Source organism: Martes martes (genome assembly GCF_963455335.1).
Source record: "Martes martes genome assembly, chromosome: 11".
Lineage (NCBI taxonomy): Eukaryota > Metazoa > Chordata > Mammalia > Carnivora > Mustelidae > Martes > Martes martes.
This window is the reverse complement of record NC_137899.1, coordinates 57,336,784-57,353,934: the sequence shown is the minus strand read 5'-3', so window position 1 is coordinate 57,353,934 and position 17,151 is coordinate 57,336,784. Positions and strand designations below refer to the sequence as shown.

At 43.3% G+C, this 17,151-nt stretch overlaps 1 protein-coding gene across 1 annotated transcript; it reads right to left on the bottom strand.

The window, feature by feature from the left end:
- Window positions 1-8,914: 8,914 nt before the first annotated feature.
- On the bottom strand, window positions 8,915-15,329 carry NPY (neuropeptide Y). Its single transcript, XM_080819002.1, has 3 exons — window positions 14,955-15,329; window positions 10,989-11,069; window positions 8,915-9,109 (listed from the first exon to the last, which is right to left on the bottom strand). Exons 1-3 carry the CDS (start codon window positions 15,140-15,142, stop codon window positions 9,085-9,087), a joined length of 294 nt encoding a protein of 97 aa, XP_080675128.1. The 5' UTR covers window positions 15,143-15,329; the 3' UTR covers window positions 8,915-9,084.
- Window positions 15,330-17,151: the final 1,822 nt, after the last annotated feature.

Sequence of the window (17,151 nt, the reverse complement as noted above, 5' to 3'; positions counted from 1 at the left end):
TGGAGCTCCAGCCACCGCTTGCCAGCTTTTTTGCTTTATTTCATTTCACCTTTTTGTGCCTCAGTGTCCTCATCTGTAAAATGTGGCCAGCCATACCTGCCTCTCGTGGTTTGTATGAGGATTAGAAAAATTAAAGGAAATAGAGGACCAGTTTCTACTAGCTTCTCAACAAACGTAGCTCTGTCGTACCTTATTTCTTATCACAAAAAGCAAAACCTGAAAAACATAACTTCGGAAGGCAAATTGCTATTTAGGGTTTCACATCGAAATCATTTTTCTTATAAAGAGTTAATTATCCATGAAATTAAATATTTATGCATTCACAGAACCAATGTATTTATAATGTTAGAATATGAAAGTGGCTGGTGTAGAAATTACAAGACTTTTCTTAATGTCTTCACAGCTGATGTTTTTCTATGGTGGGGATATTATAAATTTACTTTTTACAATTATCTAAAGAGAATCGTGTTCTGTAAGGTCGATTAGGAAAATATCGTGCAGCTGAACAGTTACATGCAGGTGTGTAAATGCTGATGGTGGGTTTAGATGCTCACTTGTAGGTAGTTCAGCATTTGGAGCATATTTTCTATTAAAATGAGACCACAAGCAGTTGTTTCCCAAGTAGGGGACCACCTGTCCTGGCTAGGTTAGGACCAAAGGGCTTCCCAGAATATAGGACTTTTAGGGCTAAACCTAGGAAAGTCCTGGAGAGACCAGAATTTTTGGTCACCCTACCAGGCCAGCACCCTATAACTGATCTGCCTGCATCAGTCACAGTTGCCGGAACCATTCTTGGGGACCTGCTCTGCCAACTGCCAGTTTCTCCTGTTTCTCCTGTTAGTGGGCACAGCACTTGATCTCTGAAAGTCACCTGAGGCCCCAGATGCCGAAATTCCTCCAGGGTCTGTGTGTGGGAGACAAAAGAAATGCTTCCTCTCTGTTATACTTTGTCACTTAGACCCCAATGCAGTCTGTTCTATGCCGAGAATATCACTTCTTCCAAAAACATGGTGCTTTTAGCTTTGTTTACTTACTCTTCTTACAGTGCTACCCAAAATGAATCCCCTGTTTTCAGGGTGGAGGTAGAGGCATTAAGAGAGGATCAGATGCCATCTTATCCCCTCTCTGGTCTTTACGCTCTCATCCTACCTCTCATTTGTATCAACTCAGACAACTGATGTCACTCTGAGATGACAATCGATGCCCAGTTTGAGATGGATGGCCATTCACTATGTCCTCAGACTGCCACCTCAGAATTCTACTTGGTGCTTGCTTAAGCACAGACTTTCTTCTAGGAATGTAACGTAGCTAGTAACGACCTTGAGTCTGCAAAAGAGCAGCCCTATTGAATAACTGCCATTCACCAGGTCCACTTCAAATGACACTCCCACTCCGTGCACATTCTAGTGGAAATGAGTTCAGCCTCCCTTGTTCTCCCACAGCAATTACTTTCTGGTCCTATTTAAACCTCAATCATGATCTGCCTCGTATTAGAGTCACTTAAGCATGTGTCTGTCTCCTTCATAAATTGTTAGGTCTTTAAGAGGAGAGAAACTATCCCACTCATCTTTATATCACTCTTAGAATGGAGCAGAGCACCTGTCACAGAGAGACTATTCAATGAATGTTTCAGGAATTGATAACATCCTTGGGACTCTAGAAACTCATCAGAGATCAGCTGGCTCTGTTTTGACTTGGTCAATAATTCAGTCTGTTAGAAGGAATGATTATATTAAATATGTTCTGCCAACATTGCTTATTCTTGCATTAAAATTTATAGACCAGTTAATTTAGTAGGTCACTATGATTTGAAAAGATCTGGCAATGAGAGAAAAAATGTAGGAATCAGAATAAATAAAATTCAAATTTTTCTGGGCAAACTCTCATTGAAAATTCTTTTGAGTGATGCTTTCCCTTCAGTACATAACACCCCAACAGTAAGGTGTTACTTAGAAAAAAAGGGTAAAATATGATTTTTATATTCTACACAAAGGCTCTCATTTCAACTTTAAATTGCCTCATAATACAATACAAAAGCAGCCAAGTCAATGAGTAAAGTCAAATTTCAAGTAAATACACTGAACAAATCAAGTTTCAAATTCAATTAACTTTTGGGAAAACAAAGAATCCTGAAATTAGGTATAGATTGGGAATTAAAGGAATCTGCGTCTTATAGGGAAAGAAACATCCTAATCCTTTACAAGTTTAAATATCGAAATTGCCTAAAGACAAAAATAGTTGTAGGATGCACCCTACATTAGAGTTAATAATACACACAATCTGCTAATATGACATACTAATAATCTTTTAATACATTAGCAATGTAAGTGGCAATAATTTGCAAAAGCTCCAAAATTATCATTTGCTCAAAGCCAGGGGAAAATTATTCATGACTCAAAAGGTATTTCAGAGAGTTCTGGTACTACAATATGTAAGGCTGAAAAAAAAAGTTATTTCTGAACTTGACAATCAGGGTAATCCAAGGTGAATCAAACTTCTGAGATGTCGGGAAAGAAGAGTCTATTCAACCAATACCTTTAAAAGCACCAAGAAGTTATGTTTAAACAAACTCCGGTACTTCTGTCAAGGCCCTGCTGTGAATGGTACCTGCACTTCCTGAAAGGATCACAAGGAATCCTTTGAGGTTGCTCATCAAACAATGCATTTGCTGTGGCTCCTCTGGGATCACTCCCAGGCATCACCATCATCTCCAGACAGAACTGGCTTTCACTGAGCACTTACTAAGAACCATCACACACAATCACCCCCTTTGACAATTGCAAAGCGTTTCAATCCTGCAGCATTAGAACAAGTTTAGACTGATAGCTATTACTTAGCACAATAAACTATGAGCTCAGATGACACATACGATTAGTTATATGTTATTCCACTCCAATTTTTTAAAAAAGGAAAAGATGCTGTGGGATTTCACACTGTACTAATTTTTCTAATGGGCAGAAGAAAGGGCAATCATTTAGTTGTGACAATATCATAATCCTTCTACCCATGAACCACAATAAAAGAATATTCCACAGAACAATCTCATTCAAAAGGCGGTTTTCCTCTATAGTGATAGAAAAGGTATTTATTTAGTTGTGAGCACTTTAACTGATTCCAGTGTTCTGCAAGGAGGAGAAAAAATATTTTCTGTTGCCTCAGAGTAATAAGTAACCATACAAACACAATGCATGTGTATTGGAAAGAAAGAGGGGACAATGAATTGCCATCACATTTGCCTTCCTGTCATCAGCAAGGCCACTGAGTCTGCATGTGGGCCCAGCTCTGAACAGTCCGTCACGCATCTTCACTTAGCAGAAAGCACTGTACCACAGTGTGCAAGTCCCAATCCAGTGCTGATTTTTCCTGCCCTTTATATCTGCTCCTCTGTCCTGACCTTTATCTAGACAGGGGGAAGAGAGAGTAGATACTAAGAAAGTCAAAATGTTGCAAAAGAAATAGCAAGTCCTTTCCTTCCTGAATTAGGGAGTAGAGCCAACCCTACAACATGTATTCTCCAAATTTACAAATTTGTCCATAAGATCATAGTTAAGATATCTCAGGCTGAGAAGTCCAGTCCTGATTTGGCTGAATGAAAAATATTATCAGAGATGCCAATCTGCCCTGGAGCCAGCCTATGGAAAAGCAGGTGGGATTGGGGTGGGGAGGAAGGGAGAAATGCTGGAAAAAGGAAAGCTAGAGATGGGACTTGCTTTTATCCCAAATGGAAGTTTCCCTTCAGAACAGTAACCCAGTGGTCCAGACCTAGCATGTGGTCAAATTCAAAGGATAGGCATCAAGAAAAATTAAAAAGCACTCAAAGTATGCATTGTATATACTGCTCTTTCATACCTGCTTGTCCTCTACTCATCTCTTGCATTCCTCATCTGGCAGTGGGTACTCCTGCTCCGAACCTCAGCTCAAGCAGCAAGAGCTCCCGGAAGTTTGGCCTGCTTCCTCCACGCTCCTCAGCCTTGGGCAGGATCCCCTTCATGGCTCCTGTAACACCTTCTGCACACTTCTTGTTAGAGAGGGAGGCGGTATCTCTGCCGCTGAAATGGGGAAAAACAACTATGAAGGGCTCCTTCCTCTATTCTCATCCCCATGCCCCTTTGCTTGGTGGAATCTGATGGATTCATTAATCACAGTGCACTGTGGGCAGGGACACTGTATCTGAAGTTAACTTGCATTTACTCATGCCCCTTCTTCCATCTACTGCTAGACGTGGCAGACTGGCTCTTCTTGTCTCTGCATCTGTTTGGGTAAGTGGATCTGTGCCTCTGCCCCACAGACCTCACTATTCCTGCCATGCTGCACCAGGATGCTGACATGCTGCTGGGGTACAGAGGTACTGCAGAAGCTCAGGCCTTAGCCGGGTGCTCTGATTCAGCTTAGGGCAACCCCGCATTTGACCTCATTGGATACTTGCCCATCTGGCACTTTTTTCCTATTTTAGCAATTGAGTCTACAATTCCTTTGTCAGGAAAAATGCAAAGGGAAGCATAAGCAGGTAGGTTCTAGCACCTCACTATATCCAAACCTCTAACACTCCTATCTTTGCACTTCCAATAATACACTGTAAATATCTGCCTCCCTCATTAGATGGTAAATTCCTTGAAAAACTATTATTGATCTTTATATCCCCAGTACAAAGTCCGATACATAGTAGTTACTCAAATACTGTTGAGCAGATGAATGAATGGATGAATGACCTTGGCCATTCTTGGACCTACTTCACAGACCCAACTCCTGGCCACTCTGCCTCTGTTCCTATCAGGTAGTCCCCAGACCACTCCCTACACAAGCTCAGGCTGACCCACCTCTGTGTTCACCCAGCTCAACATCCTCACTTTCTGTTAAGGCTTTTCCAGCTAGTTCTGCCCATGCTCATTTCCTTTTCTAAATGCCTTTGGCACAATTTAGTACTTTGCTATTCTCAGGTTGTTTTAAGTGTGCTAAGGTTATGTTCTGAACCAGGCTGTCTAAGACCTGGGTGTTGACTGACTTCTTCCATGAAACACCATCAGGAGGGCAAAGTTTGCGAATAGAGAAATGTTATCTCGTCTCCCTACCTTGAATTAGGAGGGGAAAGTCACTTCCTTTGCCTAGGCCTCAGTTTCCTCCTCTATGAAAATGGGGGAATAATCATCTGAGTGTGTCACAGGCATTGTAAGTGACAAAATAAAAATACAAAGGCATCTGCAAAAACCTTATGCACAATTTATACCTCTTAGAATGTAGAATTGAGTTTGCATCATCAGAGACCTTAATAAATACTTGGAGATTTACTTGATAATGACGATGTTGCTTAAATGTATCTCATTTTTTTTAAAAGATTTTATTTTATTTATTTGTCAGAGAGAGTGAACACAGGCAGACAGAGTGGCAGGCAGAGGCGGAGGGAGAAGCAGGCTCCTTGCTGAGCAAGGAGCCCGATGCGGGACTCGATCCCAGGACGCTGGGATCATGACCTGAGCTGAAGGCAGCCGCTCAACCAACTGAGCCACCCAGGCGTCCCAATGTATCTCATTTTAATGAAGGTTCAGTTGTTCTTACTGTAACTCTAATAAGGATTATTTTTACTTGTAATGACAGATGGGTGATCTGGTACATTTACTCCTGTTCCAAAGTGGGTCAGCAGGCTGTAAATATTTGAAAAATATTACTAGGGAATCTCCCGGAATGTAGTTTTGCAACTTATAAATGTTTACTATTATTGTATTGCTTGAAGTGAATTCTTTTTTATTAGGGATATCTTAGTCTGTTTGGGCTCCTATAGCAAATTACCGTAGACAAGTGGCTTAAAAACAGAAATTTATTGCTCACAATTCTGGATGCTGGCAAGTCCAAGATCAAGGCAGCAGTAGATCTGGTATCTGCTGAGGGCCTGCTTTCTGGTTCATAGACAACCATATCCTTACTATGTCCTCACATGATGGAAGGAATACAGGAGCTCTCTGGGGTCCCTTTTAAAAGGACATTAATCTCATTCATGAGAGCTTCACTCTCAGGACCTAATCAATCCCTCCTAAAGACCCTACCTCCAAGTGCTGTCACTTTGGGGATTAGGATTTCAACATATAAATCTGAAAGGATACAAACGTTCAGTCTCCAGCAAGGGAGTTATAATCCAACACAAGAATTATCAAAAACTTCATCCTTATCCACCCCCTCCTATTACTTACTTGTAACATTATCTTAACTTGAATTCTGATCTCAGCATAAACTTATTTAGAAAGTCGGGTAGGATTTACAATCCCTGTTTCATGAATGAGAACTCAGAAAATTAGTAAATTTGAAGGTCTGACGGCGTGGAAGCCACCGAGTCGGGGCCACAGGGCTCACGTGGTATGAAGAGTCCGTCCTTTCTAGTAAGATGAGGTGAAGAGGTGAGATAGCAAGGCCTGATTTATAGGTAAAATAGAGATGGCTTAATATTTAGCCTTTGGGGCACTTAGATTTGGTAGGATAAGAGGTTTAAACTTTTATTTTAAAATGAAATTCCCAGGTTATTTTTCAAGGGTTTATATATACCCCTATCTGCTCTGCTCCGTGTAACTGAGCAACTGAGAACTGAGTAACTATTCTATAATTGGTGATGAATATTCAGATCACCTGTGCTGCCAAATGAATCTTTCAGTCAACTTGTTTTGCATCCTATTAACGTCAGTAAAGAAAATTTCCAAACATACTGGTTCGTAAAGAACTTCTGACGTTGTGTGGTAAGAAACTGTGACTTATTCAACATTTAAGATTAAAAAAAACAAACACTTTACATTTCGGGCGGTAGTCCCCCACACCCTCGCCTGCCCTTATCCAGGTTGGGGTGGGGGTCGGATATGTTCAGGACCCCCAGTGGATGCCTGAAACTGCGGAGAGTACTGAACCCTAAATAGACTGTTTTTTCCTATATATACATACCTACAATGAAGTTTAATTTATAAATTAGGCACCGTAAGAGATTAATAACAAGGACTAAAATGAAACAGGACAATGGTAACCACATACTCTAATAAAAGTTATGTGAATTTGGCCTCTCTCCAAATATTTTACTAAGCTGTACTCACCCTTACTCTTCCTGGGAGATGTAAGACGATAAAACGCCTACCCCAAGAGCCCAAGCAAGGAGAATGACGTGGGCGCTATGATGTAAAGCTAGGCTACTGGTAATCATCGGTCGATTCGTCAGAAGGAGGAGCGGAGCGTCTCCTTCCAGATAGCGGTTGTCCGCAGGCAATCGAAACTGCGGAAGGCGTAAGTGCAGTTGAGGATATTTAGTTCAAAGCCCAAAGAAACAAAAATGAGGGCCCAGTAGTGCAATTGCAGGATCATAGGGAAGCTATTTTTAATTTCTTCTATGGAGTACCATGCCTCCATCAGAGAGGATGAATACCCAACTTTTGTATCAGCATGGACAGGATTGGAAGAGATTATGCTGAGTGAAATAAGTCAAGCAGAGGGAATCAATTATCATATGGTTTTGCTTATTTGTGAAGCATAAGGAATAACACAGAGGACATGGGAAGATTGAGAGAAGGGAGTCAGGGGAAATTGGAGGGGGAGACGAACCTTGAGAGACTGTGGACTCCGAGGAACTAACCGAGGGTGTTGGAGGGGGAGAGGGGTGGGAGGTTGGGTGAGCCTGGTGGTGGGAATTGTGGAGGGCATGTACTGCAAGGAGCATTGGGTGTGGTGCATAAACAATGAATTCTGGAACACTGAAAATTTTAAAAAAACAAAAATTGAAAGAAAGTAAGGACCCACTTAGGAAAATTGCGCAGTGGTTTCATTGAAGGGAGTATCACTGACTTCAGTGGCTGAAGAAACAGAATTCATTATATATAGAGAAGATTTTATATACTCTAAGATTCCCTAAGACGGAATGTATATAGGGGTTTTGTAAACCATTTTAGAACAGCACATGAAAATATTTTTTGCAGGGTGGTTCAAAGGACAAATATAGGAGGAGACCCATTTTACTTGCTTTAGAAATTACATGTAAGGAGGCGCCTGGGTGGCTCAGTGGGTTAAAGTCTCTGCCTTCGCCTCAGGTCATGATCTCAGGGTCCTGGGATTGAGCTCCGCCTCCCGCTCTCGGCTCCGCGGGGAGCCAGCTTCCTCCCTGCCTCTGCCTACTTGTGATCTCTGTCTGTCAAATAAATAAATAAAATCTTAAAAAAAAAAAAAAGAAATTACATGTAAGACTCTGATAATATAAATTTTAAGCTAAGCCCATGTATAGGTACATGAAGGAGGGGGAAAGTTTAATAACCTTTAGTTGAATTAATTAACATTCCCCATGTTGTGTGAAAAGGTAGTCATTCCTACTCGGTATATTTCTGTTTAGGACTCAAATTCTAAATGTAGTGCCCCCACCCCGCCCCCTCCCCCACCAAAATGTATAGATCTGAGCTGTCTGATATGATAGCTGCTAGAAACATGTGACTATTGAAATTAAAACCCAGTAAAATTTAAAACTCAGCTCCTCCCTTGCACTTGCTACATGCAAGTGCTCAAAAGCAACACATGACTAGTGGCTACTATATTAGAGGAAAGGATATCTTGCAGAAAGTTGTTAGCCAGCAATCCTTTCTGCTAATAGTATAGGCTAATAAGGTTAACAAGGATTTCATGCCCATCTGGGGGAAAGTTCAGATAATTATTCCAAATTAGCATGCCCCTGCTTGAAGTTTCCAAACACTTTTATTGTCACACACACACACACACACACACACACACAGCTGAGTCTCGATCATCATAAATCATTGTTTCTTTATATCTTCCATAATCAGTGCTTTAATATTGGTGAAACAAACTTTGAACCTGCTACTGGAGGGAGATTGTGATGTAACGAATACTGTAAAATAATTCTCACTATTGCAACCACAAGGTTTTCATTGAGGAACAGAACATTTTTGAATGCTTGGTACTTTATTTAAACACACATATATACAAGGATGACAAAGGGAAACCACAGAGTCGAGCACAGTGGCCGCATGCACGGGGAGGATCGGCAGACTCTAGTTTTACAGGATGAAATTTGGGTTGAAAAATAGGTAAAGACTGGAGAGCAAGTTTCATTTCCCATCACCACATAGAAGGGTCTTCCAGCCTGTCAAACATAAGAAAGAAAGCATGTGAGAGAAGCTTCCCAACTTCCTGGGAGGCTTTCAAAAGTGAGACATTCAGTCCTGAACCAAAAGATGATCCGGAACTGTTGAAAAGGCCCCTGTTGGCATTCTAAACAGGAGGTCATGTAGGATACCAGAGCAGAAGACAGTGGCATAACATGCAGCAACCCAGCTGAGTAGCTTTCACTCATGTTCATGGGAGTCTCAGGCAAATCTCAGAGGGAGTATTTAAAAGGCTCTGTATTTATCAGAGGAGCCAAAGAACTCTGCACTATTTCTGAAGATCAAAACTACAGGATCACACAAAATGGTAACAAGAAAGTTATTGTTACACAACTCTGAATATGCTTCTTTTGTTTTCCCACAAGCCTTTTTATGTAGTAAGATGCTATTTTTATAAAGAACTCTTTATAATAAAATAGCATTCACAAGCAACTTCAAGGCTGTCAACTTTGGCCTCCTCCTAACTGCACATGATTGAGGCTGTCCGTCAGGGTGCAATTAACTCTATTCCATGTGCCAGCTGTGAGACTTCAAGCCACAGAACAAAGAGTAGCAGCAAGGTTGCTAAGTCTGGATGGTTCTTTTTTTTCAACCAAAGTACATAAGGTTTACCCTAAACTTTTTATCACAGTAAGCATCACCTGCGTGTCAGTGAAAGCTTTAAGGCATCTATTGTTTAGTATTAAAAATAACCCTTATGAATTTTCCACCTGCTTCCCTTGTATTTGCTGTTTAACTCTGGGGTGATACCTCCAGAGACAAAATTGTTGTTTCCCTCAGAGAAAACAAACCTGACAACTCTACACCTGTACGTTGGCCCTGGCTGGCCATTTCACAAGACAACAGAGGGATGGTGGGAGGGAAAGTAAGTGACTCAGCACGTCACCCAACTTTTCTTTGGGGAGAACCTCAGTGAAGAGTGACAGGCCAGTCATGCTCCCTGAGCAAGTGTTCTAGTGACCTCTTCTGGGGAACCTGGTTCTTGACATTGTCAAGATCTGGGTTTAAGGTCCACAAGCTCCAACAGAAATGGATGAAATATGCGCCCTGTGATCTTGTTCAGGGCAGGGGCAGGAGGGAAAGGACATTAGAGCCAGGAGGTTATGAAATTGGAGGAAGGTCTGGCTGCTTTCCAGCAGCACTTATTGCTCATTGTTCACAATATTTCACACCAGCTCTTGGTAGGTGCCTTTTCCCAAGACGAGTCCATACTCCCAGAAAGCCTCCAAGGTCACAGACAAGTTACTAAGAATATTATGTCCTTAACATTCATTCCTTGAATGCAATAAATTATTATGTGATATTGAACTTAAAATAAGCTGAAAAGTAGACAATAGCTGCCCCCCACCCCCGCCACCAAGATTTATCTACAGCTTCATGCAGAACGAGGAAGACTAGAGCAAGACCCATGAGAGACATATGCAGGATATCTAGACACTCCACATACCATTTGAAAACTAAAGATTATCCCAGCCAAAGATGGACTGTTAGTCATTTCAGTGTAGAGATGGGGACTTACTCTATGTTCTCCTAATTCTAACCCAGTTAGAAATTCCATATAGAGTCTTTTCTGAGGTAAAAGTCTCTTATGTTAAAAATTTTCGAAGAAGCACCAAATAATCTGGAGTAGAAAATAATACCCCACAGAAGCTTAGAGATTTGCAAGTCATTATGTGAAAACAAAGGTCCTCACTGCCCTGTGACCCATCTCCATTTCTGCCCAAATGCTACCTGGTTTGGAAGACCCATTCCAATGCTCCCCATCCCCCCACCCCCACCCCAGGCAGCCCTCTGGCATTTCCTTCTCCGGTGCCATCCTGAGCTCTGCAGCAATGTCCCCACACAAGCCCTTCATACCTAGTTCTGGGAACATTTTCTGTGCTTTCTCTCATCAAGAGGTCTGAAATCAGTGTCTCAGGGCTTGATCGTTTCCCATACCTAAAAGAAAGAAAAGAAAAGAAAAGAAAGAAAGAGGTAAAGTTCTTAAAGCAAATCTGAAATATTCATAAAGAGGAAAAATATTTTTTAACAAAAAAGAAAATAGTGTCTCACATGATTGGTCATCTGCTAACAAGTAATCTAGGTTTATGAAGCAGACATTATCAGAAATATGACTTCAAATTATATATATGTATAATTTTGCTTAAATAATAATTTAGCAGAATATTTGAACCCATCAAAACTCCTAGTCAAATTCTCGCCTTTTTATACTACTACAAACAATACATAGATAGACTTTCATAACTAAGTGACAGGAAGTAAAAGCACATTGCAGTATGATTTTAAATGTTTCCATAATTAGTTAATTGGCTAGAGTTCTGATGATATACAGCACTTTAAACCTTAACAAAGAGATCAGATGATATTTCAGAAACAACCCTGGGGAGAAAAATCAGCAGACAGAAGTTCTAGACCCACCTGTGTCCTCAAATCTCAGTTTTCTCATTCCTAAAAATCAGATCATAACTCACGCTTAAATTGGAGTCTTTGTGGAAATCCAGTGCGAGCCACAATGTTTTGAAAGTGACAGAGTAAAACACAAATGCAAGATATGGCTGTTGAAATGCACTCATTCTTACAGAAAACAACAAATCTTGGTCCCATATTTTCCATATTTATTTGGGGTAACAAAAGCTAAAGCCTTTGCTCCTGCTTTGATTTTAATTTGCCCCGTAAATATAAGGAATCTCATGGATCCTGGAAAGACCATGGAATCTTACTGGTCTTTTTTCTCCTAGAGCTGGTTATGGATAGGACTAAAAATGTGAATGTAAGGGTGGTGTAGGTTACTTGCTCCAGGTGAGTGCATACTTAGGTCTTTGTTTCTCTCACTGGGGAAGGGTCTGCAAAGTCTGTATTTTTCCCTTTCTCAGAAAAGGGCTTATATACCAGAAGCTCTATTATTCACAAATGAAAAACTAGCCTGGATGGATTGATTAGCTCCCAGATAAAACAGCAAAATAAAGCTGCCAGAGGGTATATTATCAAGTACAGTTAAATCTAAAATTTTTGGAAAGATTTCCTATTATTGCTCCTTTGCTGGGACTTAAGAAAGCAAAGGACAAACAAACTGCTCCCCGTCCCCATTGTTTGTAAGATTTCCTCAACATTTTCCAGAGTTGAGATATCAAACAATAGATCGTTGCTTACACCTATTTACTCTGTTCATTAGTTGATTTTATTAACCGTCAAACTCTTGAGCAACCTCAACTCATTTATCTTCATCATGCTCCAGTGAATAGAACTGGCTAATGTTTTCTCCAATTTACTAATAAAGAACTTAAACCTAGAAGAACAGGATTTGCAGTCCTAAAGCGGCACCCAGGACAGTCATGTTCACTATTCTTCCTCTCCTACTTAATTCTGGATTATCCTTCTTCTCTACCATGCTTTAACTGGCAAAGATAAAGTCTTTAGGGAAAAATTCTCAAACCTGGCTTCACATTAAGAAGCCATATTCCACATAAGGGAAGCTTTTAAAACCTCTGTAAAGCCCAGGTCCTACCCCCGAGGTTCTGATTTAAAGGGTCAGGGTGCAGCCCAGCATTAGTGTATTTTAAAACTCCCCAGGTGACTCCAGTGTGTGACCAGGATGGAGAAAGACTAATCAAGGGCTGGGTTTCTCGTCCTTGGCAACCTTTGTTGTAGGGGGCTGTCCTAGGCATCCCAGGATGTTTAGAGCCTAAAGTCAGCACCAGTTAGAACCACTGGTTTCACAGGGAATTGTAAAAGCCAAAGGTGGTAGATCTATGCTCTAGAATAAACAGTGTGGCTTTCAGAAGCAATGGACCAGGAGCATAGAGCTTAAAAACTGAGTAGGAAAAGGGAACAAGGAGAATGTTATCAGACTACCATTTGTGCCACATAAAAACACATGTTCACAAATGATACCGTAATTTTCAAAAAATACAACCGTGTGGGGATTGGGTGTGTGAGACGGGAAGGCAATGAGTACGGAATGGAGACAACGGGCACAGAGGATAAGTCTCTGATGGTTTCTAAGAAGGAACTTATGGGAAATTGAGACAGGAATCTCTGGTTCAGAATCTGTGTATTCCCACCTAACCTGAATCTCTTCCCATGAAACTCAGGCCCCTTCCCTTTGTTTTTCCCTCATCAAAGATGGAGATCACACCGGATGCTGATGGTAGTGAGGAAATCAGCGGGAGTGCTCCGATTTCATCACCCCTAAAAAGAAAAGCCTTCATAAATTGTTCTTATATTCATGACCTGTAAAATGAAGATAATTATACTCACTTCAAAGCTTTGAGGTAAAGACGGAATGAAATAACGCCTAGGGAAACATTCTGAACCACTAAAGCTTTATACAGTGGATAAGCTTTATCGCAATCATCTTGGCAGAAATAAATTCTACTGTTCAGACAAACTAAATAACCAACAAGCTTTTCCTAGATAAATGACAATTAATATGTATTATTTTAATTTCAACAAGTTCTTTTCTCTGGTCTATATGATAGCATAAGCAAGAATTGGGAGCAATTCCCTTTCTGAGAAGTCTACTAGGATATAAAACATTATTGCTTTTTGCTAATTAAAGTGAACCGATTTCAAGGTTCACAAACCAATACTATTTAATTCCAGCATTTTATGTATTTCTGATTCTGTGTAAACTGGCACTTTTTCAGAAGCTTTTTAGTATGTTATACCCCTTTTTGATGAAACAGGGAGAAATATTTATTTAAGAATATAAATTCTCCCCACTTTGAATCCTTCTCAACTATTCCCTGACTTGTAACCAGTAAAAAGTATGGTAAAAAGATAAAAATAACACTTTATAAAACATAATTTAGATATGTTAACATTAAAGTTTTTAAAGGGTTCACCCTTTTTAGCTTATCAAGGTCATTTGATCCCCAAAATTGAGATATTGAATAACTTAGAACTAAGATGAATGAATTTTGGAAACAAATTTTAAATCCTATATTATAGTTAGGATGTGATTTTCTTTCTTTCTTCCTCCCCCCCCCCCCCTTAATACTTGATATTGAGAGTGAAGACATAGCATTTAAGTTTAGCTTTCTGGGGAGTCAGAATAAAATGTATGATTTCTCAAATTCCATGTAATCCCTGGGTTTATCCCAGAGTGACTACTAGTTTCTCATTAACAAAGCACTAACTGGGCACTTCCTTCTCAAAATTCACCTGCTAGAAGATGGGAAAAGTCTGCATTTTAAATCAATTGTTTTCATGCTAAATCTCTATTAATGCCAGGATTTTTAAATAAAAGGCTGAGACTGAATAAAGAAAAAAAAATCACTGTACAGAAGAAAAGAAACTAGCTCTATTTGTCTTTTCCTAAATACTGTCATTCAATTTTGCTCTGGACAGCTTGGAAAATCTGGCAATGTCTTTGGCAACTCAGCTGTTTCCTGGTCGGTGGTGGTTGTAGTTTCTTAACACTCAGCTCATTCTTCTCCCTACAGCCCTTCCCCCAGCACTCCTGACCTGTTTGGGGTTGTTCCCCCCCACCCCGGGGTGGGGGGAGTCCTTTCCCATCCAGGTTTCCAAACAGTCCCCCAACTGCTCTAAGAACAAAAAAGAACAGGGAATGAGTGGAAGAAGATGGCCAGCCACACAGCCTAAGGAACCTAAATCTGGGGGTCACGATTTTGTAACTACTGTTGCAGAGGGAAAGTGTTCAGCGCCCTACGCAATTACTCACTGAGAACTGAGTATGTGCCTGATACTGTGCTGCCCAGGGTTATAAGCAAGAAGAAAACTCGTCTCTGTCCTCTGAGATCCCGAGGATCTCTGGTTGCCGGGCAGAGCACTCCAGGAGTCGGTCCCAAGGAGCCCACCCACCTCTGCCTGGTGATGAGGTTGATGTAGTGCCGCAGCGCTGAGTAGTATCTGGCCATGTCCTCCGCCGGCGCGTCCTCTCCGGGGTTGTCTGGCTTGGAGGGGTACGCCTCAGCCAGCGCGCCCAGGCACACAAGCAGGGACAGGGCGAGGGTCAGTCCGGACAGCCCCAGTCCCTTGCTACCCAGCATCTGCGGGCACAGAAGGCGCAGCGGAGAAGAGTGGGGTTTGAAAAGGACACACGCCTCGAACCTCCCTCCCGTGTCGCCCCCACCATCCCCCTCCCCGCTACCACTCGCGACCCCCCAAGCCGCGCTCAACCCAGGCCCTTAGAGGGAGCGGAGCACCACTCCTCGTACTAACGGCATCACCTGCCCTTCCCCGACCCGTCTGCCCCACCCGAAAAGTCCGCGCAAATTCCGTCCAAGTCGCGGACGCTAGAGCCGCGCTTAATGAGAGGCGCGGGGCTGGGGACTAGAGCCCGCCCGCGCCAGTGTAGATACTTTCAAAACAGATGTAGAAGTTCCTCCCCGTGGGCTAAGGAATTGTAACTTTCCTACCCTCTTCCCCAAACCCCGTCGTAGGAAAAGTTTCTTCTCTAATACTTGCGGTCTTTCTTGCTGCAAGAGATAGTTGTGGCTGAGATTCCTTCGGGGTGACAATTTGGGAGAAAGAGGAGAGAACTGTTCTCCGGGCCGTCGGTCTCGGTTCGGATCCCAAGGATCCGGGAAGGAGGCAGAGAGGTTCCAAACTCCGGGAATCCCTCACTCAGGGGGCGCTGCCTGGGAAACCTCCATCCAGGCTGGGACCTCCGAGGAAACTGCCACCTGTCCGGGGTTGGGGGTCGCGTCCCCGCCCAAATCCTCCAAAAGATCACCCAGAGGGACAGCGCAGCCGGGAGGGTGCGCGAGCAGGGTGGAGGCGCGGTCGGAAACGACCAGAGGAGCAAGTGGAATTTAGCCTGCTAGAGCGGGCGCCGCGCGACGGGGCGAGAGAGGACAGAGCGCGGCGCGCAGGGGTTGGAAAGCCGGGCGCGACCCTCCCGGGGCCCCAGAGCAACCCCGAGGGTGAGCCGGAGCCGTCCCCCAGTTCCCGCCCCAAGCCGAGTGGGTCACGGCACTCACGGTGGCCGGCGAGCGGGCGGGTGTGGCTGGGCGGCGAGCGCTCTGCAGTCAGGTGCGCCTCTCCGAGGGGTGAGTGCCAGCGGACCGGGTGCGGAGAGCAGGTCGCAACGGGGCTTTTATGGCGCTCCCTCGCCGCGGCAGGAGGGGCTTCGGGCAATCACGTTCGGGTGACTCCCACCCCGCCACTTCCCGCCCCCGAGTGGCGGAGGTGTGGGGGAGGGGGCCGGGGCCGCAGTCGTTCGAGTGGCGGCTCCTGTAGCCACTCCTTGACCCCAGGCCCTGCCAGGGGAGGGGGGGGGGGTCCTAGAGAGGTGCGAGCCTGGCCGAAGCCGGAGTCCCTGCCCTCCCGTGGTACCCAAACCGCGCTTTCCTTCACAGCCCGTCTGGTCCTGCTGGAGACAGGAGCAGCCCAGAGCTACTGTGTCGCCTGTCATCCAGACCACCAACTCGAGGGGCGCCAGGGTAGGGGATACATGAATCCTCTACTTGGTGGAGCATCTCCGGGACTCGCGCGGCAGCAGCGCAGGACACAAATCCTGAGCAGAGACAACTTGGTGCACAGATCTCCTGCGCGGAAACTGCTCCAGGTCGTCTGTCCAAGTTTGGTGGCTCTCAAATGACCCCCTCCTCTTAGGGTCTTAGAAGGGGCTTCTGTGGCTTCGGACCCTTTCCCCAGCTTCTTTTTCGAGAGGATCAGCCCACCCCAAGTACTCGCCCAAACGCTGGGAGCCCGGCTCCATCAAGACAGAAAGAGTGTGGCGACTGAAAAGTCTCCAGTAACGCGACACGGTAAACCCACTTCCTCACTTTGCTGGGGAAGAGCGGCCTTGCGACTGTCTGGACACCCATTAAAGCGCAATAGAATGAAAAATTCTGATCCAAAGCTACCGGGTAGTTAAATGAACACGAATTTCTCCCTTGGATAGTTACAAATACTCATTAATGCCGACTGAGAATGTGGGCTCTGATTGAAATGAAAAAGGAAAAAAAAAAAGATCACCATTAATTTGCACATCACGTTAAACTTGTTGCATGAATATGAAAGATTCAGAAAACCATTTTTACAGGATCAGGAT